Source organism: Nyctibius grandis, chromosome 5, assembly GCF_013368605.1.
Source record: "Nyctibius grandis isolate bNycGra1 chromosome 5, bNycGra1.pri, whole genome shotgun sequence".
Classification (NCBI taxonomy): domain Eukaryota; kingdom Metazoa; phylum Chordata; class Aves; order Nyctibiiformes; family Nyctibiidae; genus Nyctibius; species Nyctibius grandis.
In genome coordinates, this window is record NC_090662.1 from 65,460,063 (window position 1) to 65,487,220 (window position 27,158).

At 42.3% G+C, this 27,158-nt stretch overlaps 1 protein-coding gene across 3 annotated transcripts in view; it reads left to right on the forward strand.

Moving 5' to 3' along the window:
* The window catches only part of NT5DC3 (5'-nucleotidase domain containing 3), a 189,637-nt gene that overhangs the window by 116,802 nt on the left and 45,677 nt on the right, over positions 1-27,158 (forward strand). The window contains exon 15 of one of the 3 annotated variants that reach the window (XM_068402424.1): positions 14,455-14,538. The exons of the other annotated variants lie outside the window; for them this stretch is intronic. Within the exon in view, the coding sequence (XP_068258525.1) occupies positions 14,455-14,472 (18 nt within the window). The 3' untranslated portion in view covers positions 14,473-14,538. Of the gene's footprint in view, positions 1-14,454; positions 14,539-27,158 lie in introns of those variants that run through there. 3 annotated transcript variants of the gene reach the window in all.

Here is a 27,158-nt window from a genome sequence, read left to right on the forward strand (position 1 = left end):
TGCCTGGCCAGCTCCTGCCCCGCTCTGGACAGAAATACAGGCTAATACAGCACCTGGCACACAGGATGAAGCTCCCTGGGGACTTGGGGGGTGGGAAGGTGGCACCTTGACACTCAAAACAGCCTGTGCGGTGTGGCACGGCTGCTGATGGCAGCGTACCTGCTAGCTGGCCGGGGAGCTGGCTACTGCCTTGCTTGGGAGGTGGCCTGGCCAGTGCCTGAGGTACTGAGCAGCCGCCGGCTCCAGCGCTGTTGTCCGTGCTGGTGTTGAGTGCTGGCATGCTGTTGGCATTGGTAGGAAATCCTGTCTTCTGGGTTTCACCCTTTGCTTTTAGAAACATAATAGTGGTGGTCTCTGCAGGCTGGGACCTGCATCCTTCCTCCTCTTCCCCTGCTGGTGCCAGGGCCACAGAATGCCAAGGGGTCTGCACACCTCTGGGATCCCCAGTCAGGATTTCACCTGTCAATGTGCTACCCCATGCATTGCTGCATCTGTGCTGACTTTCGTCTTGGCCCTTCTCCAGTTCCTGCCCTTGAGGTGTTTGTGTCCTGTCCTGGCCGTCCAGCCCATGTACTCCTGGGGCTGTCCTCCTGCGGGGTTGTGGTGGCAAGCTATCACGTTCTTATTACCTGGCCACTCATACAGCTCAGCTGATGCCTTCGTGCTCTTGCATTTCCTACTCTCACTTTTTCCTGGCTTTAGCAGGGTATTTTATTTTTGCTTTGTGCTGTGCCTCTTTCTGCGCCAGCTGGAGTGGTGGACAGGTCTTGGATCTCTTTGGTTCCTACCAGAAGGTGAAAATTTTGGAAGCCTTAGGCGACAAATATGAAAATATAAATGTGTTTGTGGAGTTGGTCCCCTTGGATTTTTTTTTAATAATGTTGATACAGATGAGGGAATAGAGAGCAAGAAATGTGGGAGTGACAGTGACTGTGGGCATGGATACACCTGAAAGCTGGGATCAATTTGACATGGAGGAGCCCACCCAAGCCTCCCTGGGGATATCCTGGCCACTTGGATGCTCCCTGTCTCAGCTGTTAGTCACCCTTGTACCTCTGAAAACTTTCGTATTGTAAGCAGCCCAGTGAAAAAGATTAGTTAGAGTCATTTTGTGTGCTGTAATACTGCAAATACCGTGTGCTGTGGCCTACACTCATGTGTGTCACAGCCTTCCTCCGCTCTACTATTGCATTCCTGGCCTGGATGCTCCTACTTTAAGTAGATGTGAGCTGGTTGGCTTTTTACTTTCTTCATCCACCTACTGCCTCTGTCCAAGTTGCTCCTTCTATTTCTGTGCTGAAAATGTCAACCAACCAGAGAAAACATGATAGTTCATTTATGTAGGTGTTTTTGAAAAGGATGTTTTGTGCTGCAACTTATTTCAGTGTTACAATGAGCTAGTTGTTCTTTCTTGGAGCCAGGCATCGGGCACATGAGGTCAGTTTAAAAGGGAATAAAACCCAGTGGAGATACAGGCATGATGGTTGCAGCACTCTCCTCTACACCAGTTTTGATAACCACGTAATTTCCTGCATTTAAAAAAATTTGTAATTGATTATTGACTCTGTGACTCACATTGTATATCGTTCCCCTGAACTTTCTGAATGTGAACTTTCTGAATATCTCTCTCAACCAGAGATGGCTAAACAGCATATGATGAGCTCCCAGAGACCCATACAAAGCTCAGCCATTTCACAAACAATGATATGACAAAAGCACCATTTTAGAGGAAGAAATAAAAAAGAAGTATGACCATTTTGAAGCAGCGCACTCATTACAGCCTGAACATTCATGAGCTTTGCATAATAAAAGCTGGTACTGCTTTTCTGCTATGTCCCACCCTACTTGCAGCTCAGCTCCTCTCTCAGGGGTACAGCATCGTTAGTGAGGTCGTAGAGAGTGTCAAGGGTGAGAGCAGTCTTGAGCTAGATTTAATATTCTTACATAGTAATTTGAAAGTAAGAAGCAGAAAATAAATGAATTACTGTTTTTTACTCTATGTGGCTTCTGTTTTAGAGCCGATCACAGCAGGAAAACTGTCCCAGGGGTGTTTGAATACGGTTTGAGGCTCCACATGTCTGAGGAAAGTCACTTTGCTCTTTGTTTGGAAACTGGCTAAAGCACCTTGCAGAGGGGTAGGAAAAGATAAAATGTGCTCAGAAGAAGAAAGCTTCCTAGGGGGAGGCAGGCTTTGGCTCTGCCAAGAGAAACGTCTGAATGCTAATTGTAGGTGGGAGGAAGGGGGGCACAAACCCTCAAGTTGCCTAGGAGGAGGCTTGGGGAAAGGGGGGGAGGAATATTTGGGAAATACTGCCTTTGATTAACACAGACTTAATTGGAACATAACAAAGAGGTTTAAAAAAAAGGTTTGGCAAGTTAAATCTTTCCAGTGCCATACATCTGAGGAAGCCAACGGTGGCCTATGGAGAGTCTGAATGGGCAGTGTGGAAAATTCTAGGGGTGTGTAATTTTACCTGCGGGGTTATGACAGCCATCATTTTGAAACATGGTGACTATCAGAACTAATTAATTCTCCAGGCCCATAGGATGCATTAAGATAGAGCTGCAGCTGGTATGCTGAGGAATGCCGCACGCCCGGCAGAGGCCATCGCTTTTATCGATGCTAATGAGGGAGAAGGCACAGACAGCTGATCTAAACCCGAATGCGTTCACGATGCATACAGCTGATGTCAATGCAGACTGCCAGTCAAGGGGTGGTCTTAGCCATAGATTAGATCCTCATAGTGGCCTCTTCAGCTTTCTTTCTTTCCCCCCTTTTTTTTTTGTTCTCAAAAGAGTCTTTCAGCTGGTGAAATTGTAAACAAAAGGCATTCTAGCTGAGGCTGCGGTGGAGAGGGCTTTGCTAGGGAGACATGAGGACAGCAGCGTACGCAGCACTAACTTGGACAATGTTATTTACTACAAATTTTAAGGGGGTGTTAGGTGGATGAGTTGTAAGGCTGAACTTATAAACAGCACCACGCTCTAAAGGGAACAACCTCAAAATCAGGGGCTGCTCACAGGTACTTCTGCTACCCTTTCATGCTATAGTAACATATTGCTTAAAAAAAATGAAAGTCATGCTCAAGCCATAGGTAAAACCCTGTGCCCATTAGGTCCAACAGGGTATAGGACTTAGTCCCCAATTTGTGGGAAGCATTCCTCATGTTGAGCTGTAAGACATTCAGGCCAAGATGTACAGGGGGATGAAGCTACAGGGCTCCTGGGTGGCAATGCCATGGGGGTGTAGGGAAGGACTTAGTAAGCTGGACCCGGAAGTGTGAGTGGCATAGAGGAATATTCAAGCCATCTTTGCGCCCCTGTCTCTGCTCTGCATCTCCTGCATTGTAGTTCTTGATAGATCATGCATAGACTCTGGTCCCATGTTGCTGCCAGCTAATGGCATGATAAACGCAGAAGGTTCTGCCCGGGTACAAAATCTTGACTTTTTTGAACACTGTGGCTCCTCCTGGCGGTATAACGCTCTTTAGAATCATTAAATCTCATATTTAATGGAGTATAAATATAACACATATTCCTTGCACAGATTTGGAATAAAATGAATCACAATTATGAGCTGCTGGATAAACACACCAAAATAAACTTGTAGTTTGAATTAACATCTGCTTGTTTGTGTAACGTCAGCATGTAAGAAGCTTTAGCTTTAAGATGCGATCAAAGGATATTGGAAACTAGGAACAAATAATGGGCTTACAGAAGATGAGAAGGCTGCTGGAATGGATCTTGATGCCAGTTCTCAAGCAAACCTATTTTGTAGTTTATGAACATTCATGCAGCAAGGAGATTGAGGTTGTTTGTATGTGCCTTGTACTTCTGCAGTTCTGCTAAGGTTGCAGTGTATAAGGCCAAAGTACCAGGAAAACCCTGAGATTCTATGATTTGGGATGGACAGAGGGATGTAGAGCATGGATTTCTGGTGCTGTAAATGTTACATTGATTTCTCCAACCCCATGGTGTAGAAGCAGGACAGAGAGAAGCACATGCGTTTCAGATCTTATCAGTTGGCTGTGGTAGGACTGGGGATGTTTGGAAACCCCAGGCACCATAAGGTAAGGGAGCTTGTGGAGTCGGGGGAAGCAGCAGAGGCTGTGTTATCACTGCGGTGTTCTTACCTGCAGACTTCCTTCCTTGCTCTAGACAATGCATGGAGTTCGCTGTAATTTTGGCCTATGTAGAGCTTGTATGCTTTCATAGTAATGCTTTTGTTTTGGCTACTCAGACTTAAACAAAGTTACCTTAATGTAGTTAATAATTTACTAGTAATAGAACTGAATTGCAGATAATGATGTGGAGCAATCAACCTTTGCTCAGTTTTTTTTCCTTCCTTTTAAATGCAACCTTTATAACATTATCCAAATGTGCATGTTTACGGCTATAGTGAATTGATTTCAGCCAATTATCTTGTCTAGGAAAAGCCACCTCAAAATTTGTTTGAGAAAGAAAATCATGCAGAAGACAAGCTGCCATAATTTTCACAAATAGAATAACACAATGTTATCTGTCATTGTCTTTCTCCTTATGATATATAAACTTGCTGTGGCTTATATCAGGCTAACAGGATCTGTTACATGCTGTGCTCGATCATAGAATCACAGAATTGTTTTTGTTGGAAAGGACCTTTAAGATCATCGAATGCAACCATTAACCTAACACTACCAAATCCACCACTAAATCATATCCCTAAGCACCACATCTACTCATCTTTTAAATACCTCCAGGGATGGTGACTCCACCACTTCCCTGGGCACCCTGTTCCAATGCTTGACAACCCTTTTGGCGAAGAAATTTTTCCTGATATCCAATCTAAATCTTCCCTGGCACAACTTGAGACCATTTGCTCTTGTCCTATCACCTGTTACCTGGGAGAAGAAACTAACACCCACCTCGCTACAACCTCCTTTCAGGTAGTTGTAGAGAGCAATAAGGTCTCTCCTGAGCCTCCTTTTCTCCAGGCTAAACAACCCCAGTTCCCTCAGCTGCTCCTCATAAGACTTGTGCTTCAGACCCTTCACCAGCTTTGGACTCTTTCCAGCACCTCAAAGTCTGCCTTGTAGTAAGAGGCCCAAAACCGAACACAGTATTTGAGGGGTGGCCTCACCAGTGCTGAGTACAGGGGGATGATCACTTCCCTAGTCCTGCTGGCCACGATATTCCTGATACAAACCAGGATGCTGTTGGCCGCCTTGGCCACCTGGGCACACTGCTGGCTCATATTCAGCCAGGTAGGTAAAACCATGTGGGTATGCAGCACGGTAATCCCTAAGCCATGACCTAAGGGTAACAAGTTGCCCACGGGGACACCTGATATTGCTGGGAAGAGCCAAGTGCGGTGCTGCCTGGTGTGTGTTAGCTGGCTGCAGGCCAGCAAAGGTTGCAAACCATTACCCTAAGGAGTAAAGCTGGGATCTATCCTTTGGATAAGGAAGCTCAGGCTGCGTTTTTGGCTCCATTGCTTAAAGATGCAGACAAGCCATTCTTCCTTTTGCCTTGGCTGCATCTTCTCTCCTTTATGCCTTTCTATCGTTTGTCTGCCTTTCCCTATGTGTGTATGTCAACGCCTCCAAAAGTGACACCTGGGACGAGGATGGCTCCAGTACAAGCTGATGCTGAAGAATAAAACACAGTGTCTCCACCTGCATCCTGCATCCCTGTTCAGTTCAGCACATGCATTTTTTTTTTCCCCTTAAATCTTTCTTGTCGCAGACTGCTGGGGAGGTGGAGAGACAAGGGTGGGCTTTCTGTCTGACATCTCCGGGGTCCGGATTGCCCTGTCCTGGGGTTGTTTCACAGTGGGCTCGGGAGCGGGGAGGGCAGGCGGGCGGGACACCCGCCCGCCTGCCCTCCCCGCTCCCGAGCCCCGGACCCTTCCCGCAGGACCACCGGAGGGCAGCAGAGCCCAAGCCACGGCTTCAACCCCTCAACCCGCAGGCCAGCAGCGCCTAGAAGGGTGCTTCTCGGTCCTCACGACCCCCTGCGAGAGCCGTGCAGGAGACGGCTCCCTGCGTGGGTAACCCCAATGCAACCCAGAGGAGACGCGCTGGGGTGTGAAAGTGCAAAGACATTTGTACGATTGAGGTGTACCAGTTTCCTAAAAACAGTCTCAGAGCATGTGGGTATAAAAAAATATATAAAAATAAATATTTGAAAACTATGTATGAACATACAAAAATGCCATTATGGCAATATTAAAATGGTTTATATATGACGGAGAACTTTGGAAGCATTCATCTAGTTGCAGAGAGTACATAGGACACGAGGGAGAGGGGAGAGGATACATCCAGATACCTACACAAACATACACTGCTTCTCAAGAACTGAACACCTGGGGAACTCACCACCAGTGATGAGTGGTGTTCCTCAGGGGTTGACAAGATGAGAGGAAACGGCCTCAAGTTGTGCCAGGGAAGATTTAGATTGGATATCAGGAAAAATTTCTTCACCGAATGGGTTGTCAAACATTGGAACAAGCTGCCCAGGGAAGTGGTGGAGTCACCATTCCTGGAGGTATTTAAAAGACGAGTAGATGTGGTGCTTAGGGACGTGATTTAGTGGTGGACTTGGCAGTCCTAGGTTAATGGTTGGACTTGATGATCTTAAAGGTCCTTTCCAACCAAAATGATTCTATGATATTGGGACTGGTGCTGTTTAACGTCTTTGTCGGTGACATGGGTAGTGGGATTGAGTGTGTCCTCAGCAAGTTTGCTGATGACACAAAGCTCTGTGGTGCGGTCGACATGCTGGAGGAAAGGGATGCCATCCAGAGGGACCTTGACAGGCTTGAGAGCTGGGCCTGTGAGAACCGCATGAATTTCAGCAAGGCCAAGTGCAAGGTCCTGCAAATGGGTCAGGGCAATCTCAAGCTCAAATACAGGCTGGGCAGAGAATGGATTGAGATCAGCCCTGAGGAGAAGGACTTGGGGATGATGGTTGATGATAAGCTCAACATGAACTGGCAATGTGCACTTGCAGCCCATAAAGCCAACCATATCCTGGGATTCATCAAAAGAAGCATGGCCAGCAGGTCGAGGGAGGTGATTCTTCCCCTCTACTCCACTCTTGTGAGACCCCACCTGGAGCTCTGGGACCCCCAACATAAGAAGGACATGGAGCAGTTGGAACGAGTCCAGAGGAGGGCCACAAAGATGATCAGAGGGCTGGAGCACCTCTCCTATGAAGACAGGCTGAGAGAGTTGGGGTTGTTCAGCCTGGAGAAGGCTCCAGGGGACCTTGTAGCAGTCTTCCAGTACCTGAAGGCGGCCTACAGGAAGGTGGGAGAGGGGCTTTTTACAAGGGCGTGTAGTGGTAGGACAAGGAGTAATGGTTTTAAACTGAAAGAGGGTAGATTTAGATTAGGTGTTAGGAAGAAGTTCTTTACTGTGAGGGTGGTGATACACTGGAAGAGGTTGCCCAGAGAAGCTGTGGATGCCCCCTCCCTGGCAGTGTTTAAGGCCAGGTTGGATGGGGCTTTGAGCAACCTGGTCTAGTGGAAGGTGTCCCTGCCTGTGGCAGGAGGGTTGGAACTAGGTGATCTTTAAGGTCCCTTCCAACCCAAACCATTCTATGATTCTATGAACTACTCCCACTGAGTACCTAAGTGTTGTATATATAATATGAATAAAAAATCTGTGTGATTTCAAATACACAGGAGCATCTACTGAAGTTCTATCTAAAAGAATCTGCTTTGTACCTTGTATATTGAAGACCAAACATCATCAGAAAGTTTACTATTTTCTTGTTGTAATGAAATTATCAGAGAGATACACTTTCTGATTATACAAAAGGTATGGTAAAATAACTGTACTTTGTGTTAAATGCACTGTAAAATCTAAATAAGCACAAAAATGTAAAGTCAGTGTAACTGGCAATGAGACTAGGCTGAGCACGCATATGCAGAAAACCTCTTCAAGGGTTCGCATATGTGTATCAAGGCTCTGTACAGAAGTAGGAAGGCAGTTGTGAAGAACCGTGCAAAGTCCTCATCTACAAACATAGATAAGCTTTGGATATGTGCAATATAAAAAAAAAAGTTACAGTTCTGCAAGTTTTGATGGAAGTCAAGAATTTAGAAGTATGAAAAGTCCAAAATTAAATGCCCTTCCCAAGAGAATTATTCAGTTCAGGAATTAGAGACAGTAACATGAAGTATTCACCTCAAGACAGAAAAACTAGGTTATGTAAGGGTTACAAATTAGAAACTTTCTAGTTTTTGAGTACTTGTTTTCAAATGTTAAAATTGATTTTTTTTAAGCTTTTGGAGATGTAATCACCTAACTTAAAAAAAAAAATGCCAAACCCACATGCCCACCTGTAAACTACAGCTTTAATAAAATTTTTTAAAATTTGTTGAGGTTATAAGCGACAGAAACAAGGTCTGATGATGTGAAACTCTAAGCAGGAACAATGTTAACTCTTCAGCCCCACTAACATCACCTGTCTTTGCAGATGTACCTTTTCCTGGCCCTGCCAGATAGTCTTCCAAGACTCTCGCCCAGCACTATATCTCTGTCTCTGTGATTGCAGAACATATTTTAATATCATTTAGCATCAACAACACTCTAACAGTGTAAAGACAGACTCTTCCACATTCACACCCTCTTTAGCATCCTCTTCTTGTGCATCACCAATGACATTAGACCAGCCAGAATCCGAAAGTCCCTGCAGCCCCAATGAGTTGTACCATGTGAATGTACACACATGACAAATGCTGACTGGCTGTGTATGGTTATTTAGTGATCAGGAATAGCACTGTAGGACAATGCAATTAAAACTTCGGGGTTCTTTTGTTTGTTTTTGAATTTTGACCTGCGGATGTGAAATTATGCAAAAACTTCAGGTATCAGTTGGGGAAATAACATTATCGCAGAGGAACACTGTGGCATAACCTCATGAACCTCACCTTGTTCAATAGCATTAATATGCTAAGGTGTACTAAATGTTAGCTTCTGGTTTGACCTCCTGGGGGGAAAGGCCTCTGTTTCCTAGGAGAAGACCAAGTAGATAATTAAAGATGTGGCCTGAATATTTTAATGACAGAAATTGTCTTCAGCCTTCTTCTGACTGTGGAGTCCAGTTCTGATCATCCCATCCCATAAAGGATATAGAAGGATTTGGAAGGATCTGGAGAATGAGAACAGCAATGATTAGGAAAATAAGAAGAGATAAATGCCAGTGCAGAGTAGGTAGAAGACTGAAAAGAGATAAAATGAATAGAGGTATTATGAAGTGTGTAGAGAAGGTAAATGGGAAATTCTTCCATTTTCTTTTATTGTAATTCTACAATAAGAGAATGTTTGAAAGAATTACCTTTAAAAAGACAAAAGAAAGTTATTTCTTTGTAAATTAGACATTAAAAAACTTTTAGTCCTTTCTTCTAGTGCAACTTCTTATTTTCTTATTGTCTAATTGTAGGTAGGTACGTATTCATTTCTCTTAGAAGTTTGTGGTTGAGAGGAACCAGGTAGAAAACTCTATTTCACAGACTTCCTGTGCAGCATTTAGCTAGAATCTGTAAGAAGCAAACTTTTTTCTTGTAGAAAATACTTTGATTTTGAATAGCTTTGTTTTGTTCCAACTCAGAATGTAAGTATTCACAGGTTGAGTTTAAGAAATTTTACTGCAGAAAAAATGAAAATGTTCACCTTTTTCTACCTTACCTGCTGGGTAAAGCATCTACCTGGCATGCTGGACTCTTCAGAGATGCAGTAGCTTGTCTCAAACTTTGCCACAGAGCAGAAGGGCATGGAGTAATTCAAGTGCCTAAACACAGGCATCTAGTGCCTCTTTAGATGCCTTTGGATATTCAGGACTAGTGAGTGCAGTGACCTTCTGGAGTAGCTAGCACCTGGCAGCCATGTGGGATACCATGAGGCATCTGAAACAGTCCTAGGCAACTAAAACACACTCTATAGGCATAAGGACTCCAAAGAACTAGTAACCTGAAAGCACGAAGAGCTGCAGAATTTATGGGACTACAGAGGCCTGGGACCAGGATGACCACAGATATCTCCTTTCCAAGTTCCCATTAGGCAAAATTCTACAGAATCACAATTTTTAAGATGTAGATTTCTTTCTTACCACTTTGGCTTCTGTGGATCCACAAGTTGGGAAGCACAGGCTGCCTGCAGGTCCTGGGAGCTGTGGAGCATGGAAATGATGTTCTGAGGGAAAATCAAACTGATGGCTCAAAATCAATATCTTCTCTCAGAAAAGGTTTTTTGGAACCCAGGTTTCCTGCTGGGAAATCAATATCATGGAAAAATCGCAACTAGTTGTTCATCTGATGCAGCTGCAATCAGAGGGTAAGAGTAAATGCTCATCTGTCCCCATCAACCACCACTGAGTATTTCAAGAGATGTTATGATGCAAGTTTTCTGTCTAAGATCCAGCAGTCGCTGGCTTGGCACTCTCAGCTGTGACTATTTTTCAAAAGAGCTCAGTTCCCATTGTGACTATTATGACCAGGTTTTCAAAAGATTTTAGCACACTGAGTGCTGAGCTCCTTTGAAAACTTCCTAATAATTATTTAGGTGAGTAAATAGCATCTGAGTCTGGTTGTAAAAGCTGACTCTCTGGAAATTCATACCACAAAGCAATGTATATTATCAACATTAAATTTTCATGTTCCCTATATGTGATTTGCCTTTGTACATTCTCAGTATTTGAGCTGTTTTAAATACAATTTCCACAAAAATAGAGTAATAGAGCAGCTATAGGTTGCACTTGGGTGTACTATTGTTATTGCAAGATCAATGCAATGCAGCCTTTTTCCATTGACAGATCTATCATATTAAAACTTGAATGCTATTATTGAGCAAAGTTTCCTGATAAGTAACAAGAGGAGATATGGCAGAAGAGTGAGGGTGAATTTTTCAGTTAGTGTGATATCTCGAGACCAAACACTAAGGGGAAAAGAGACTGTGCTGATGACAGTCTTGCACCCAAGGACAGCAGCACTGAGGACAGCAGTGAAGGTTTTAAGCACTGTGTGTGTTACAAAGTTGGATTTAACTAATTCCTGTGTCACAGTGCTTAAGAGGCAAAATGCCCAAATTTGTGTTCTTGGCAAAACTCCTAAGTGAAGACATTATTCTGAATTTAACCCTTAATGAATACGAAAATGCAAGAGCATAGCAGCGACACTATGTAAAATCAAAGGCTTGTTTAGACTGATATCGTCTTCCTGACACTGCCCAGTGCTGGATGTCTAGCAAAAGAATATGAAAACCAGGCCAAACGTGGAATAATGTTTTTAAAGTACGTCTCCAGGATTCCACCTGTAACCATCTATTTTTACTTTGTTTATATGCTTGCTTTTGCCTCCACAGTATCTTGTGGCAGTGACTTCCACAATGTAGTTGCACACTGTGTGAAAAAGCCCATCTATTTTATTTCAAACCTCCTGCCAGATACTGTGATTGCATGTCCCTATGTGCTGGGCTGTGAGAAATAGTTAATACTCTCTTTGTGACTTTGTGGAATTGTATAATACCTCTCCACCCTCTGCCCCCATTATTTCTTTTCCAGGTACAAGAGTTATAGTTTATCCAGTTTCTCCTCCTCATATGGGAATTTTTCTGGACCTCTGACATGAGTTTTGTCCTTCTCTGAGCTAAAACCTTTTCTAGTTCACCTCTGTTGCTTTGGAAATGGGATGAACCAAGCTGCCCAGAGCATTCAAGATGTTTGTGCCTCATAGTTTGGTATTGCTATATAACAATATTTTTTCTATTTTGTTCTCAATTCTCCTTCAAATTCTTAGCATTGTATATGCTTTTCTGCCTACTCTTGAACATTGAGCTGATGTTTCAGAGAGGGAGCCACAAGGCTCCCAGATCTTTTTATGGAGTACACATACTTATTTAAAGACCATCCTGGGGTTATGGTTATTTTTTCCATGCGTGTGTGGATTAATGCAAGATTTCATTTGCTGCTTGTCCTGCTGACTTGTTGTGAAATCCTTTTGCAGATCTTTACTCAATTGGCCTTACAACTGACCTCCCCAAATATTTTTGTAACGTGTTATGTTTTGTTGCCTCATTATTAACCCCCTTTTCACCTACACTTTCAGCATAGTCATGCATCTCACTTCCTTGTCAGTATTTTCTCTCTAATGTGAAAAACTGGCTATATATTCCTTTCTTTTATTTCCTATGTTTCAGTCAGTTAATAATCCACTGGAGGAACTTTACTCCATATGCCCTTGATTTCTTTCAGAGGCTTTTGTAAAGGATTATTACACCCTGTAGCCTAGATGGCTGGGTCACATAAATGGGTATAGCTCTGATGGAGTTGGGGATCTACACTGCTTGGAAGAGCAGACTGTCTGTTTTAAATAATTCACAAATCTTTAATCATCTATTCCTATTCTTGCAAGTGCTTCATAGAAAATCTAGTAGCTCAGCTTCTTGGCCAAGATGCCTCAGATATGTCATCATCTTGCCATAAAAACTTTGTATTTCATCTATCATTTATTTATCCAAAAGCAAGATGTTGGTGCAGATTTATACTCCCACTAATTTTTACCCTTTGAGACAGAGAAATTAGACGTGTTTGGTCACTTGGCATTCATGCAGAACTAAAATAATGGTAGTGATATCATAAAGTGAAATATTTATTATTTTTGCTTAAAGTTGAGTAAGAATATCTAAACTATATTTTGTTCATTTTGATGAGAAGCCTGTCCAGTGAGCAGCACACTGCTCTATCCTTTGAAAGCAAAGGTTGCACAATAGACAGAATTACAGTATTATTTTGAGCAGTCTTTGTATAATTTGTTTTTTGACTGGCCTATTGCCATAACCTCATGCTGCCCCTGGTGTAATGTCTTAGATTGGTTGGAAATTAGATACCTGCACAGAGCTGCAAACATTATCTGCAGAACATGAAATAGAAAATCTCAAATGTATTTGGAGTGAGGCTGCCCTATGTATTATATACAAGGAAGTGTGCTTTGAGACAGAATGTAGTGGAAGTTGTATTTGCTTCTTTCTATTATTTAAACCACTTGAGCTTGTCTCTCAAACTTAATAACACCATGAAAACCCCTTGGTGAAACTACAGTTTGTGATACCAGGTAGGGTGTATTTTATTCTCTATTTCCTAAATTATTATTTGTCAGCAAGTGCTACAGATTGCTTTTCTGTAATTGCCTTGCATGTGATAGATGTCCCGAGATGTTTTGTCTCTTAGACTCTTGGTCATGCAGAGTCCTTTACAGGACTGTTCAGACATCTCTCTCATCTGGTTATTGCTGACTTCAAAAGGGGTTTAGGGTTTGTTGTCTTTACCAAGTTAATGCTTAGGAAGTGCTTGGATGTATGGCCATATAAATTAAAAACTCAACTGAATGCAGCTGAAGAGATGGATGCCTAGGACCATAAAGCATTTGTGCGCCTCTTCGCCCCGCACTCTCTGTGCAGTAGAAATGGCGAGAGCCTCAGAAGCACCATGCACGCCTGGGCACCTCCTTTCCTGCACCCACGTTTTGTCCCAAGACCTGGGAAGCCCCTTCCGCTGCCAGTCTGCGGGTGCCTGGAAACACTGCTAGCCTGGCAAGAGCGAAGCAAAGCCTGAAAAGGGGTAAAGAGTCCTTTTATGAGCCTGTTGCACTTAACTGGCTTGAGTAACCTGATGGAGAGGTGAAGAGATCTCTCTCTGTCCTTCATAAATGCTTACCAGGCCTGTATTAGTGTATGTGTTGCGTTATTAGTTTGTGCTGCTAATGATATTGTAGTCCTTGCTTGCCACCAGAGAGTACAACAGCTCTTCCTCTCCTGTAGTGCAAAGAAGTGTGGGCAGTGTGGTCTGTGCCAAAATCAGGATGTATATGGTTTGTGGATGCCATATATATTTTCATCTGCATGTGCCAGGGACGTTGCTGGTACCACTTGACCCTTGTCTTCTCTTGAACAGCCTCGTTGTTAGAGCAGTCATTCAGGGAATGGGGGATTTGATCTCTTTGGCTATTTTTCCAATGCCTCTTTGCTGCAAAATGTGTCACCAGCCCAGGGACAGGGCATGCTGCCGTGCTGAAAAAGTGTGTTCCTAAAAGGAACAATTCCTCTGTAATTGTTTGTTTGATCAAATGCACTTCTTTCTCTAAACCCCAAGTAAAATTTATGGGAAACAGAGCATTTTTAATGAAATGTTTTTTTTCTTTTAGGAATATGAAGCATAATTAAGATTTTTCATGAAAACTTTCCTATTGCAAACTTACGTGCTTTTACCCCATATGGCCCCTCTTGCAGCAAGACTCTTGTGAAACCTGGAAATTCCTCAGCTGGACCAAAGCTACAAGAAAACTGGGACCTGCTACTGTCTAACTTTAGCTGTGGCCAAATCTTCTTTATTAAAATTCCGTTTTCCCTATGTAGAGATATTAAAATGTGTTGATACGTAATTAATGGGAATGTGAAAATTCTCTGATAATTACAGGTTTGGAAGTCAGACTAAGCAGGATGAACGTGTAAAACACGATTTATACCCTGCTGAATGGGAGGTCCGGTGGCACTATTGCTTCCTCTCAAGTGACAGAGGTATGTGTTTTGGCATTAAGGACATCAGATTCATACTCTGGCAACCTGTGTGGTACAGACCACTGTAAATCCCTCTCTAAACTTTCATTTAAAAGGAAGTACTGGAGTCTGTCCATAAAAGCTAACATTCCGTTTTCCCCAGTGATAAATTACCGTAACATTTGATAAACACAATATGCCATAAGAGGGTATATCAGCCACTGTTATCAAAAGTTAATTTTCTAGACTAAATATGCATTTGGATCATTATAGCTATTAAATACTGTGTGAGTATTTCAGGAGCTGGCTGTGCCTGAGTGCTAGAAGGAGCCTGAAAAGAATCATATCCTGTCAAGATAAATGATTGAACTGTTCAATGAACTCTTTGACTGGCATTGGTTCCAGTCATGCCAGCTGAAGCTCAATTCCTCTTTGTCTGTGTGGTCTTGTTTTCACCTTGCCTGTGGGGTGAAAGCGGTTTGATGTGACCTCCTCGCAGACGGAGGCATGAGCCTAACCTCTATTTACACCCTGTCATAATAGGGAGCTGGCAAACACCGCCGCTTGCTGCCACTCTCCTTATTTTCCCTGCTTTTTTGTCAAATAGTTAGAAGCTGAATGTTCTAATAATAATCTAATTAGCATAGCGGGCTTATAACATCTTGTTTGTGTTTTCTACTCTAATTTGAATAAAAAGGAGTGGAGAAGATGTGCTCCTTTGGATAGCTAAGGGACTGCATATGAAGCAGAGCAATAAGGTAACAGGATGATGTATATACGGTTTTGTCATTTTGAAATTAAAGTTTGAGATGTGAACTAATTCCATAGCGTACCAAGTCTGAGGCTCAGACTTTAATTTGACAGTTGATGTATGACACTCGATACCTGGTTTATTTTTTGGCATTCAGTAAAGCTTCTCCTAACAAGCTGACTTTTTGATAGCGCCATATGTTTGCACTGGCTCTAAACTCACTTATTTTCTGTAACAGTAAAACTATTGTTCAGCCCTTCTTTTTTAGGGCCAGATTTTCTGTATCACCTACCATCTCCCGCTCCCTTCTTCCCTCCCTTTCCCTCTGGTCCATTGATTGTTTCCTGGGCCAGACTTTAAGTGGCAAAGTAGCAAAGCCCCCCAAGATCTCCCAGCTCTGTGGACTGACAGTGGCTGCCCTGGAGCACCCAGGCTCAATGGAAACGTGCATCTCCCCTGGAAAATGTGAAGGAGAAAAGACTGGCTGGGGACTCTTACTTCTGGAAAATAACTGTGTGTTTTAGGATTTTCAGGTGAAGTGGGATATTGCAGGTCCGGTTGTATGTGTTGCTGCATTAATATGGGACAGAGCCCTGTTTAACTATACAGTAGATGCCTCCTGACAGTGATTTATCACCATAGTGTGTAACAAGTTTGTGACCTACAGCAGTGACTGATAGCTACCCTAGACTTCACAAAAGGGAATAAAAGCAGCCTTATTTATAACTACAAAGGAAAGAGGTGATTTTAAAAAGAAAGAAGGAAAGGAAAAAGACCCTGATGAATCTCCTTCATGTTTTGAGGGATCATTTCTATTTATACAAGGAGATAGGTTATAAATAGAACCACAATATGTATACCATTCTTTTATTGCTGCATTAAAAGGAAACAAGATGCCAATGAAATGGTACAATGCAGGGAGACAGCTAGAAACCTGTCACAGAATATATGCAAATATAATTTTAGAAAATAAAAAGGGCTCCTTTGTAAATAAAGAAAAAAAAGTAAAATATGTTTTTAGTCTAGTCAGCCTGTAATTCAGGTTGCTAAGTTCTTTTGAAAATAAATCCCGACATAGGCAAAGGGAACAGGGACTAGCTAAGTTCATTGGATGCCCTCTTGAGCACGTGTGCATCTCAGATGGGAGATCTAGTGACAATTGTGTCAAAGTGCTGCTGTAACTGTGCAGCAGGTCGAAGAAAGCCCCTAAATTTGAGGCTGTGGAGAAGACACTATATCAGGTTGCTTCAAAGGGTAAAATTCATTGCCCTCTCAGGGTGCTTCTGGAAATGGAGGATATGGGTGTGCAAAATCTTTGGTAGTGCTCAGAGGGAGCCTTAGCAACTCCTTCCCCAGCATGCCTGATCTCTGCCCTCCAGGCCCAGGAGATGGTGAGTGATTTAGATGGTCACATGTCTGATCAATGACACCAGCAGAAAGTCTCTCTTTGCATCTCTTCCTACATCGTAACACCTCAGAGGGGAAAACTTCCACTTCTCTCCCTCATCTTCCTTTGTCTCGTTTATATTAACACTGGAAGGCAAAAATATCCAAATTAGGTTGTGAATTTTAATCCTGTTTTAGACCTGCTGCCATGTAGGCTAGTAAGGAGTTGGGTGCTCCATAATACTTCACTTTTTTGATCCAATTATTGCTTCTGCTACCATGGGTCATTAGTGGCATGAGCTGTGGGAAACCGGCACTTCAGCTGTACAAATGTTGTACTGTACTACTAGTCCTGTGTGACTCATAAGTGTTATGAGGGACATCTGAAGTCAGTCGTAGATGGGTGTACCTGTAATGGAGCTAGTTAGATAAATCCAGAAAATATTCTTTCTTCCTTCCTGGGAGATGGTATTTAGTTACAACAAAGCCTGTTTTCAGGAAAGGACAAATTCTTGAAACTGCCCATTTCAACATTTTCTAGATGAAAATTTTTATTTTTCTAGTTTGGAGCACTTCAGATTAGCAAAAGAAAACATTTCAGCTGACCTTCTCCTTCCTTTTCTCCCCTGGGTTATTGATTTGCAAATGTTTTCAGGATATTGGCTTTTTGTTCCTTTGGGAAGGGGAAGAGTTAAGATCCTTGGACAGGCAGAAGAGAGGAAGACCACTGAGGCCGGCTCTCACACCCAGCAGCATGGTTGCAAGGGTTCATGCACATTGGCGAGGTGAAGCCTTGCTCTACATTGCCTCAGCTGCCTTCTGCTCCCCGAGCGGGGCTCTGGCATGTGGCAGCCGCCGCAGTGGCTTACAGCAGAGAAGTCACTTGCTAAAGCCCCTTCCTGGAGACACTTTGTATGCAGAGCAAAGCCTTTTTACTTGCTCTTTCCTTGGTGGCTTGGGGTTTGTCCCTATGTTGTGATGAGCTTCGTGCTTCCAGGGGCTGCTTGGTTTCAGGGTAAGCCGTGAACTTAGAGCACCGATTGCATTAATTGTTTTCACGCCAGCATATTTCCATTGTGGCTGCCATTATAGTTGTGTAATGTTTCTTCTCTCTCTTCTTTCATGGCTTTCTTTGCCTTGACAGGCTCAGTCAGATTCCCTCATTCACATCTGCTAATGTGAGGGCTGAATAGAATAAATCTATGCAATGATGGCTTCAGAAAAGAGGGGAGGAAGATGGGGGGAGAGGGAGCTGTCTTGAAAAATCATTTCTACTTAATAGGTGGGATTTAAATCTATTGAAATAGATAATTTCAGTTAGTTTGTCCAAAGCAAGATGATTATGGTATGAATGGTAACAGGGCCCCAAATCCAAAAGTCTTATCCCCCCTGCTCCTTTTTTTCCCAACTTAAAAGTCACCCAAGCGAAGGAATAGACAATGCACAGATTACTTTATTTGGCTTCGTCAGGTTTGCCAGGAGAGGAGAGTGCTGCCAAGCTCCTCAAGACAAGCTATGCTGGGTGCTTGCCCTTGTGCCAGCGTGAAGACAAAAAAAAATCAGGAGCCTTGAAAAGAAGCTGGTGCAGCACATGGCTCTTTCCCACTCCTCACAAATGATGGCTGTTGTGCTTGTTAACCTCTTCTGGGGCTCAGTCAGTTCACACTGTGCAGCAACGGAGAGCTGAATGAAATAAAAGGCTCGCAGGACCCATAGAAACGCCATAACTCCTTCATTCCCAACGCACACGCAAAGGCCGCCTTCCTCGCGGAATACCAAGTGCCTCTCATCAAACTCTTAATAAGTCAATCCTGGCTCCATGTGGTGGTGACAGCTCAGATTCCAGCACAGGTGCATGGGGCCAAGCCCGGCTCCCCATTTACCCCACCGGCTTTGGCAAGCCACCTTGGGCTCGTGCTTGGCTTCTTTCTGACAACACGCTCCAACGAGTCTGGTTCCTCTGTGGACACGGAATCAGCTTAGTTAGACCAACCCAGCCTCTGTGCGTAGGCTAGTCCTGCTCAGACTCTTAGCAGGGGTCTAAAAGAAGGTGCATAATGAGCCTTTACCTTATAAGATCATTAAATAACTGTAACTCCGTAACATCACTTATAAAAAAAATTTATTTTTTTATCCGAGTGGCTATGGTTCTGATAAATGAAAGACAATCTCCTCTTTGTGGTTATAAATGAACAAAGAGGACTGTACAGGCTGATCCAAGGCCCACAGAAATGAAAGGAAAACCAAAGACTTCAAGGCATTTCAAATGTAGGCTCTTCTAACTTAGTAGCCTTTGATTTTAAGGATTTTTATCTCAAACTGAAGAGGACAAAACTACTGTTTAAAATGAACTATGAGTAGTTGAAGGGTGTGATAAACTCCCATCTGAGGATATAGAAGGTATCCGTGTGCCACAAACAGTAAGATATGAGCTCCAATATTTTTAAAAAAGGGAAGAACATTTGAAACAAAACATAAAGTTAATTAGAAAAAACTCAGAAAATGTAACAAGGAAAAAAATCTAAATAAAGTTCTCCATGGCAGTTTGAATGAAACAAGGAAGCACACTGCACCACGACTGAATGTTTTCTATTAGCATTTTTCATCTGAATTTAAATATTCCGAAAACAGAAAAAAAAAGGAAAAAAAATGCCACTGCAGCAAAACATATGTTAAAACATGTGAAATACATTTAATTATGTAGTATTTAGTGCATTGCCTTGTGACCCCAAAGCACAGTATTATCCAGTGATTCTTAGATGTCAATGAGTGCAGAATGGAGAGCTACTTTCCCTGTCTTGTGAGTTTGTTGCCTTTCTGGACAATGAACTATTGCTGGAATCACTCTTTTTCTTTTTCACCTGCCCCAGGTCTGAACCACCATCGGTTCCTTGAGTTCAGTGAGCTTTTGGATGCTGTTCCTTCTCTTGAGTCAATGACTATCTTATTTTGCTGTCAGAGAGTGAAGGAACTGTTCCCCTGATGCCTTAGTCAAGCTGAGAAAGCTCTCTAGGCTCACCATGCAGTGAAAAATGAACCAGACCAGGAATTTTTACAATGGCAATTTTCAATTTGAAATCTACATAAAAACTACTATTTTAATAATCCTGCCTATCATTAAAGGAAATGGCATCAGAGAGCTCATAAATCATCTGACTTACCCTTGGAGAGTACCCTTTAATTTAATTCATTTTTGTTTCATTTCAATTTAAATCCATGAATGTCTGTGTGTTAGTCTAATGCTGGTATGTGAAAACCAGAAAGCGAAGCCTAGTTAGGAGAAACAAGAGCAAAACAGTATGAGTGTTTCTAAAGGATGAAAAGTGTGTGGTCTTCATTCAGATTTCAAACTAGTTTGACCCCATGTCATCCTATTGGCTTTAGTTATTGTCCTGATTTATGTTAACACAGACAAGAGCAGGATTAGATATAAGTGTGGTAGTCCATTGTTTAGAAGAAACATGTATGTTTTCTATATTCTCATGCAGAGAAGTTGACTAGAACTAAGTTATTTCAAATATCTTCAGGGTTTTTTTTAAAAAAAAGGTGTGTAGAACCATCTGCATGCCCATTTCATGTAGATTTTAAAATCAGAGATTGAAACATTAAAGGAAAACATATAATTCTAGATCATTAGCAAAGCATTGTCAGACATATTTCTATTTTCAGTATTTCAGTAATTAACATACCAGAAAAGATGAATTTTATAAGTGGACTACAAATCTTCTCAGTTGCAAAAGCTGGGATTATACTTTTGATAAGTTGGACCCAATTCATTGAAAAATGATTTTAAAAGTGCTATATGCCTTTTCACATGTACCTAATTTACCAGAACATAGCATTGTTACTAAAGACTGCCTGACTATGCTTATTCTTGTAAAGAGCAACTTTTTGAAAAGGGAATAATTTATTGCTTGCAAACTGAATGTAAAATAAGGCTGGCTTAGCTTGGCTCATTTTTGGAGTTTTAATATAGTTAGGGAAAAGTTGGGTCCTCACTTGCATGCCACTCTATAGACACTGGGACTGGGTAGAGCCTGCTGAGTGTAGAATATAGCCTTTACTGTAAAGTAAAATTAAAAAAGCAATATGAATAATATATATCACATTTGTATTCATAACCTGACCTGATGAAACTAGGTGTACCAGCAACAGGGAACTGGGAACACTTAGATGTGTGTGGCACTGGCTAACACGAAGACCCCAAAGTAGCAAGGTAGCATGTCAATAACATGTTGGAACATGAAGACTGGCATGAAGCTGGCAGAGAAGAGTCATGTTTAAAAGGCAGATGGGGGCAGATAAATATCTTTCCATATCATGGAATTATTTCTGTTAACTGAACATGCTGGAGCCTAATGTGGTAGCCACTGATGTCCTCTGGTTTAACCCTGATTAACTTCAGTGGGAGGAAAATGGGGCTCAAAACTTCTAGACCAGAAGTTGCTTCCATGTTCTTGCTGCCTCCCTGTCTCCTGCTGGGTGGCATTTCTGCATGGTTTCTTCAAAAGGTGATGTGATACCGGGTCAGACCAGTCTGATACCTGTCCTCAGCCCCAGGGACACAGAGAGGTGAGAAGAGACAGGGCAGGACACCAGTTGGGGAAGGTGGAAGGAAGGACTGGAGAGAGCAAAGGAGGGAAATGGGGAAGAGGAATTGTATGTATTGGCTTGGGGCTAGATTTTGTGGCCTCCAACTCATTATGTGGTCCCTGTGAACAAAGCTTTGTGGAGTCCTGCTCTCAGACTGACATGAGAGAGTGATGACAGGAAGCTTTCTGCTTTGTGCTATCTCACATTCAGCATTTTGCCCATAAAGTTTTATTGGAGAAATTGTACATGTTACTGTCTCAAAGATATGGCTCCCTAGATAATCGTGCCTCTGCCTCTGAGTTTTATACTTCTGTTCCTAATTTTGTGTAAGCTGTTTTAAAATGCCACATCAAATTATGCTGAGAACATTAACATTATGAAAAAGATGTGTTAGAGTCAAGAAACACTGAAACTGAATCACCTTAAGTAATTGTCTGCAGTATATGTGTTATCATACAACTTTTAATTGAAGAATGACACTCTGGTTTGCAAAAGTCCCACTGAAAAGTGAACAGGGCATTTTAAAAAGCTTTTTAAAATCCCTTTTAAGTTTTTTTTCCCTAAAAGACTAGAAGTAGAGATTTAATAAATAAGTGGACTAGAAGCCTTGCTTGTGTGATGTTTGTTGTGGATATATATGTTTAATGTGACGAAATAGTATGAATACTCCTCCGGATACACAGCGGAGCTACCTCTCAGCTAACAGCAGTGGTTACTACTGCCACTCAGCTGTAGCAAGCACCTAGCTGTAGCAGTGTGGTCTCAGCATGATGGAAGAAATGATCATTTATCCAGCTTCTGTATGAACTTTGGATCTTGCATGGCATTTGGTGCTGTTGAAGCCCAGGTGGTTTTAGTGCCTGAGGTAGCAAGTCAGCAGCAAACTCCGTGGTGACCTACAACCATTGCCTGCAGGGTAGAGACAACCTCACTGTTAAACACTGAACTTGAATTTGGTGTTGATAATGAAGTTTCCTAGAGATGATCCCCTCTCTGTTTTAAGAATTGTATGTAGGGAAGGATGGCCTCTAGCTCAGAGTGCCTACTACGGTAAGAGAGGACAACATACGGACATTCTGGTATTTTGGAGTCCTTTGAGCATGCAGTTTCTTGGAAAAAAAGTAGGTGTTAAAAAGATTGTGTGCCTGAACATTAGGAGGCAGACTGACTAAATCAGAGCTCCTGCAGGCACAGTGACGTCCCCAAACACCAGTGTGCCAGGAATAAAAACAATTAAGAAAACAGCAATTAAATGCTCTGTCAGTGGTGAAATTCCCCAGAAGTATGGGAAGCCTTAAATGGTGCACCATTTTGTGCTTGTAAGTAGTGTGTGCTTGTAAAAGAGGACTGTAGAAAAAGTGTCAGTATTTCTGTATACAGTAGTTAGCTCAATATTCTGGTTTCTTAGTAGTTTCAGTTAAATCTGGCAGAGTAGGCTAGGTGTGAAACTGTGCTGAGGAGTGTTGCACTAAATCTATTACAGAAACCAAAATGAAAGATGAAGCATTTCTGAGTGAGCTGAGGTTAAATCTTTCATCTTCGTGGGAGGCAACTACTTTTCTGAGGGTGAGGTCCTGACTACAGCCCGGAGTTGAACACCTCACGTTGTCAAGCAGTTCAGAAATAATCCCAAACCGCACAGCTAGGCTTTGCCAATCCAGAGGAATTACCTTCTCCAGGACAAAGTTTATCTTAAAGGGTCAGCACTTCGCTGAAACACAGTTGCATTGGATTTGCAAGTCAGGACATCAAGAAAAAAAGAAAAGCTGAGACAGAAGAGAGATCTCGGTGTCAGAGCCCAAAGAGGATAAAACCTGCACAGTTGTCACACGAAGCAGAAAGCAGGACAAGGTCCGGCCTGGGTGGAAGGGTACAAAAGTTGGGGTAGATGGGGTCAACCTGTGAGAAGCAGAATCCTGCAGCCAGGGGAGGTGAGGGCAGTGCGGATGTCCACTGCCACCGTTCCCATGGATGCTGTCCCAGTGTGTACTGCACTGCTCACCAGCAAGCAGGAGGACCTCGATGCAAAACCAGTGTGTTGCCAGAGGCAGGACTATGGTTGATAAAAGTAAAGCCATTAGAAAAGGTAGAGGTTAAATCAGAGCTCCTTCTGATTGGAAGATTGAAAACACCTATCGAGTCTCCTTGCTGCATGCTTCCCCAAAACAATGTGGTAAGCAGCTTCTCTTATAAAGGGAGAATTACTGGGTTATGTATGCTAATTAGGGCTCTGACAGACATTGCCTATTGATTTGTCTATCAACCTCCTGACTAAAATTCATATTTCTCCATGAAGGAAAGCACTGAAAAATAGCTTGCATCTTTTTTTTTCCTGCTGTCAGCTGGCTGAGCAAAGAAAGGAAACGATTGCTATGGGAGCTTGCCTGGCTCCTGGGTGTTTCCGTGTTCGAATTTCTTGCTTTCTACCTGTGACAGCATAATGTGTTTTTTTTTCTTTGCCATGTTTACAAACATTTCCATCAGCAGAGGAATCAAACACAGTACTTATCTTAGTCTGCTTGTGATGGGTTATTAATCATAGGGCACCCTGACAGAAAGTTGCTCAAGGCATTGTCATGAGCAGGAAAAAAAGTAAAAGCATTCTAGAGTCCTTCACAAATGATGAATTTAAATACAAAACAACTGTTTATGAAGACAAATGTTAGCGTAGGTATACCTATTGCCAGCGTCATTTTGATATTTGATTCCAAGATGCAAAGAGAAGGCAGTCCTTGCTCTCTTGGCAACAGAGATTGGAAAAGTTTATTTCTAGTACTAAGAACAAAACATGACCATTTCTTATTTTGTCTTCCTTTTTGGCAGTGCTACTTTAGAGGAAGCCTTCCCCTTTAAATAACAGGTTCCCTTGCTATCAGCTTATTTTTCAACACGATTCAAAATCTCTCCTATAGGAAAGAAGACTTAAATGAGCTTTTGCTAGTTGTATGACATTTGTAACAATGCAGGGGAGAAAAAAAAGCCCATACAATGAGCAGACAAAGGATAGGTGGAGGAAACTTCAGAGCACAATGATGTATAAAGGAAGAGTAAAGTGGTAGGAAAAACAAGTTAATGGAAGAGGCAAAGACTCTGTCTGAAATTAAACATTGGATAAACTGGGCTAAAAGACAAATATTGCAAATGCAAATATGTTAATGGACTTGTATTTTTGAAAGATATGCTATGTGGAGTCATGTTTTCCATTTTTACTTTTCTCTTGAAAAGGCTACTGTTATTTTTCCCACTGGTTTTGATCAATGCAATGGAAAACATGTTTTCAAACAAGATAATTTATTAGAGGATTAAAAAAATGAAAGTTAGCTAATCAAGCATTGGCACTGTTATTGAGTCTGTGGCCATGGGTGGCAGGAAAACACAAAAAAGAGCCATCCTATTTGGCTTCAGTAACAAGGTAACACCTATGTATTTAGCTGCTAGAAGCAGCTTTTAACAAACTATATCTCTCAAAGTTTAAAACTGGGCTGGCTATCAAAGGGATGGCAGATGCTCTCTATTAACTCTTTCCTTCCCCCAGAAGGGGAGGACAAGAGAAAAGGGAGAGAGACTTACAGGTTGGAATGTTAAAACAGTTTTAATGATAACAATGAAAAAGAGTATAATAATAATAATAATAATAATAATGGAAATAATTAAATATATACAAGTATATACAAAACCAAGATCAAGCTCCCCCGATGACCGGTGCTGCAGGACAGGCTCCATGAAGTCCCGTACTGGACTCAGTGACAGATGGGAACTGGATTCAGGAACACATGGATTGGGATCGAAGGCAGGAGAAAAACGGACAGAGTCCTCTTCAGACGCCGGCCATAGAAGAAGAGAGTGAGACCCTCGTGATCCCTCTGCTTTATACTAGAATGACATGTATGGGATGGAATACCTCGTTGGTCAGTTTTGGGTCACCTGTTCTGTCTGCTGCTCCCTGGAGGTGTGACTCTTTTACGGCCTTTCACTTGTGGACCATAAGAAATTTAGCAGTGACCGTGGTTTCTATAGGCCTAAGTGTAACCAAGAGCCTTTCTGCATACCATTCCTACCATTACCTTAGTAATAACTATACACTTCAAGTGTTATCAGTCCTAGAAGTGGACACTGTCTGAGAAACAAGCAGTTAGTTGCAGGAAGTGCAGTTATTCAGAACAAACTTATCTGAAAGGAAAAATCACTGTAAGGAAAATTGGTTCTGTCCTAGTCCAAACCAGGACAGTAACATAATGGGAAAAAGCTGTTCATTGGTAATGGTCAGTGCTTGATTGCTATTCTATTTTGGCTCTTTACCCACAATGAAACAAGTGTCACTCTGCTGGGCTGGATGACGCGTGTATGCACTGCGTCACTACAACCTTTATTCTCTGTGCCAAGCACTGTGATTCAAGGGGCTTTGAAAAAGAGCTCCTGGCTTCCTCCACAGCCATGTCCATCCAGCCCTTCAGAACCTGTGTCAAAATGTAGGCCTCTAATTTTAATTTCACCTATGTGCTCACCTGCATTTATATTCCTCCTCTGTGAATGGAGGGGAGGTGGTACTTGATGTTTCCTTAGGAGGCAGCCCTCATCCTGTTCTCACATCTATTGCATCCATAGCATGTCTTCAGTTCTTTCCCCTCTCCACCCCAGTGGGTAAGAGTTTTGAAGCAGCTTAGAAATGTAAGGTCCTAAATCTCAGTGAAATTACTGAAATTTGTATTTGTTAAATTCTTGGTTGGCTTTTGAAACGGGACATAGGACATACAAGACATGCTTGTATCAATTCTACTCCTACGTCTCCAGGGATTCCTTTCACAGGCATTGTGGACCAGCTGGGCTCCATCTCCTCCTCTTTTACTAGAGAAAGACAGGAGACTCTATCAAATGAATCCACAGAGTCCTGGGGCATACTGAGTGCTAAGAGTGTTTTGACGCATCTAAAACCTTAGTGCTGCAGTCCTCATCTATTCATACACACACATGCATGGACAGACACACACAAACAAGCAATACTGAATTGGTCTTGTCTGTTCTCACCCAAAATGATAAGAGTTAAGACGCATGACTTGCAAAAATCGAGGGACCGACTGACAATATGAAACTTCAGGTTGCTCACATTGCAAATACAGTGTATTTGTTCACAATAAATCATCTCATTGTCATGTAACAGACAGCATGCAGAACGTTAGTCTACATAAACATCCAATTTGCCTGCTTGTAATGAAAATGCTGTTCTCTGGGAACGCTGCTGCAGCATTTTACATGCTCTCTTGCTCATGTGCCCATGTTATACGAAAGGATGCTGTTTTCATAACTGAAAAATATCACTGGAGACTAGGCAGTTTTATTAAAAGTGTGTCTCCTGCTGGCAGTTTACATGTTTTGACAACCTCTTGGAAAGCAGCGATAATCAACTTGAGGCCACGCTGCATACAGCCTCAGTGATGCATGGCAGGAGAGGCAGAGACCCAGCTCCGCATCCCACCCGCACTTGCCCCCAGTGTGCTGGAGTGGAATACCAAGTGCAGCTCTGCATTCATTACCACCTAATTATCTGGCTCAATGTCTTTCCAAGTCATTTTTCCTCATCACTAAACTTGGTCCAAATATTTGTATTTACCTGTGCTGACAGATTTTCATATTTGAAGGAGGTTGATGTGATTCTGTCTTTGCATGCCGCTGGCTCCAGTCTGAGCAGAGGCTGCACGAAGGTATTAGATGTGCATTATTCAGGGATGCCAGGGAGCTCTGCTTTCTGCTTGCCAACTGTAGGTGATTTTGCAAAAAGGGGAGTAAATTCTGGGCTCCCTTCTCCATATCCTAGTGTAATTTGAACTGTCACATACATAAAATTAATAATCTTTTTTTTTTTCCCAAAAAAATTAATTTTAGTGAATCCTATGCCA